Here is a 2090-nt window from a genome sequence, read left to right on the forward strand (position 1 = left end):
CACTCTTTCATTGTTTTATTTTTGTGAATAAAATGGTGAATTTTAGCCTTTGTGCTTGTTTGTAACCATAATAATAAATATCTCTCATATTGGCAGAAATCCACACACAATGGGTAACTCCTGGTAATACATGCTGAAGACTGACTTCTGCTTAGGCTGTGAGGTAGAAGCATATTTTGCCTATTGAAACTATTCACAGGCATGTGTGGACTGTTTCAGAATAGAATCTGGGTTATGTTCAGTTCTATTCAGAAGAGACACCAAACGCAGGCTGTGGAGCACATCCCGAAGTTCATCTGCATCTCCATTCTTCCATGTATGCTGAGCAGAGGGGATGTTTCTCCTTTCAGAGTCTGCTAGGGTCTACAGCAGTCATGATAAATGGATCAGTTGCTCTCTGTTCAAAGAAAGGCTTGGATTTTCTGTAATCCGTAAATTGAACTGATATGGATTGTCAGTCATGCTCTAAGGGTCCCAGCATTTCAACACCAAGGAAAGAAAAAAATATAGCAAAGAAGCTAAATTAAATTTAAAAATGGCTTGCATTAGAAAGCATATTTTGATATTTAACCCAATGAAATAGCAAAGATCGTTTGCCAGTTGGTACTACTATGAGCAGTTTAATTTCAAATTATCAATTTTAGGCCTAATCGGTGGTTTCTCAGTGCAATTATTAAGGAAGCAAAAGGCAATTATATTTAGGATAATCAAGCTTATAGGGTAAATGACAAGCTAACGAAAATAAAGAAGCTTTTAAAATGTCATATAAGTTTTTATCTGTATATATCAGTGTAATCTGTATTTACACACATTAAGAATTATTACAAAATTACAAAGACTAGTAGTATACTAACATCCGATGGCTTGTATTCATCTTGGGTCATTGACAGAAGCTGCAAAAAGCAATGCAAGGAGAAATTATTAAAAAAGCATGGCTCAAGCATTAATAAGTCTAACTTTTTGAATACACACATGCATATTTGCTGACTTTTGCAGATTTGCATTAAGAAATTCAGAAAGAATTCTTAAAAAGCCAGCAGAATTGTACACTATGCACCTTTAAATGGTATTTAGTGTGCCATAGCATTGACATAACTTTACTGTATGTTCCTATGGATTCTGAACCAAAACTGAGAATGTTGCATGAAACTTTAAGATACTAGGTCAAATAATTAATCAATATGGCATTATACTGATTAATTGCTTTCTAATGTCTTTCTAATGATCCAATGCTTAAAAACTAAGTTTTTAAAATGATCATTAGAATTACTGTAATTATAGAAATACTTCAAATGAAATGTTCGTACTAATATAAAATGCATTATTTCATTTATTTGCCAGATCATTTACCATTACTATTATTATAGCGGAGTTCTCAGGACTTGAGGGTGTGTGGCTCAAAGGACTGAACTTCACTGCAACTCAACAAATGAAGCTTTGGACTGCAGCTGGTGAGGACAGATGGTAGAGTGCTGGACCTTACCAGGAGCTTTAATATCAACTGCCTTAACTGCCCTGCTATAAATATCCAACAAGGGCACCAGTGTGCTTGGAGGAAGATAAACTGGTAGTTCCCCCCTACCAATGACATTGCTAGTTAGTAGTTACAAGGCAGATCAGATCTTTACATCAGGATTTAGCTCCCTGACAGACTTTCTGGCTGTTTTCCACAAAGACAATGGCCTCATGCTAGAAGCCTGGCCCTAAACTTCTTAAATGCAGAAGGTGAAAACACAAAGGATGCTTTTCTTTTACTTCTTTACACTGGCTCTTGATTTTATTAGTTTTTACAAAAGATATTCCTACTCTGCCACACAGCATTGGTATCTGATTTATAATCACACATGAAGATCTATATAATGCTGCTTCCCTTAATTTCAAAGTAACTGTGGCAAAATTAACTGACTGATTGAAATACATTTAATGCAGAGACCCGTCCCCCTCCAGCCTTACTTTTCTTTCATCAGTTGTATAGTGGCTTGCGTACCACAGACTTCGTCTTCTCTCTGCTGTCATTGGAGATGGGCTGCAGGGTATTTCTTTGTCATCTTCCCTGCTAACGGATTTCTCTTCGTCGGCCACCTGCTGAA

The 2090-nt window shown here is 36.4% G+C and overlaps 1 protein-coding gene across 1 annotated transcript in view; it reads right to left on the bottom strand.

Moving 5' to 3' along the window:
• The window catches only part of PIEZO2 (piezo-type mechanosensitive ion channel component 2), a 258854-nt gene that overhangs the window by 92014 nt on the left and 164750 nt on the right, over positions 1-2090 (bottom strand). The window contains exons 9-10 of the mRNA XM_010006936.1: positions 1954-2085; positions 855-893 (exon numbers count right to left, since the gene is read on the bottom strand). Of these exons, the coding sequence (XP_010005238.1) occupies positions 855-893; positions 1954-2085 (171 nt within the window). The remainder of the gene's footprint in view (positions 1-854; positions 894-1953; positions 2086-2090) is intronic.

The sequence above is a fragment of the Chaetura pelagica genome, unplaced genomic scaffold (genome assembly GCF_000747805.2).
Source record: "Chaetura pelagica isolate M959 unplaced genomic scaffold, ChaPel_1.0 scaffold109, whole genome shotgun sequence".
In the NCBI taxonomy this organism is placed as follows: domain Eukaryota; kingdom Metazoa; phylum Chordata; class Aves; order Apodiformes; family Apodidae; genus Chaetura; species Chaetura pelagica.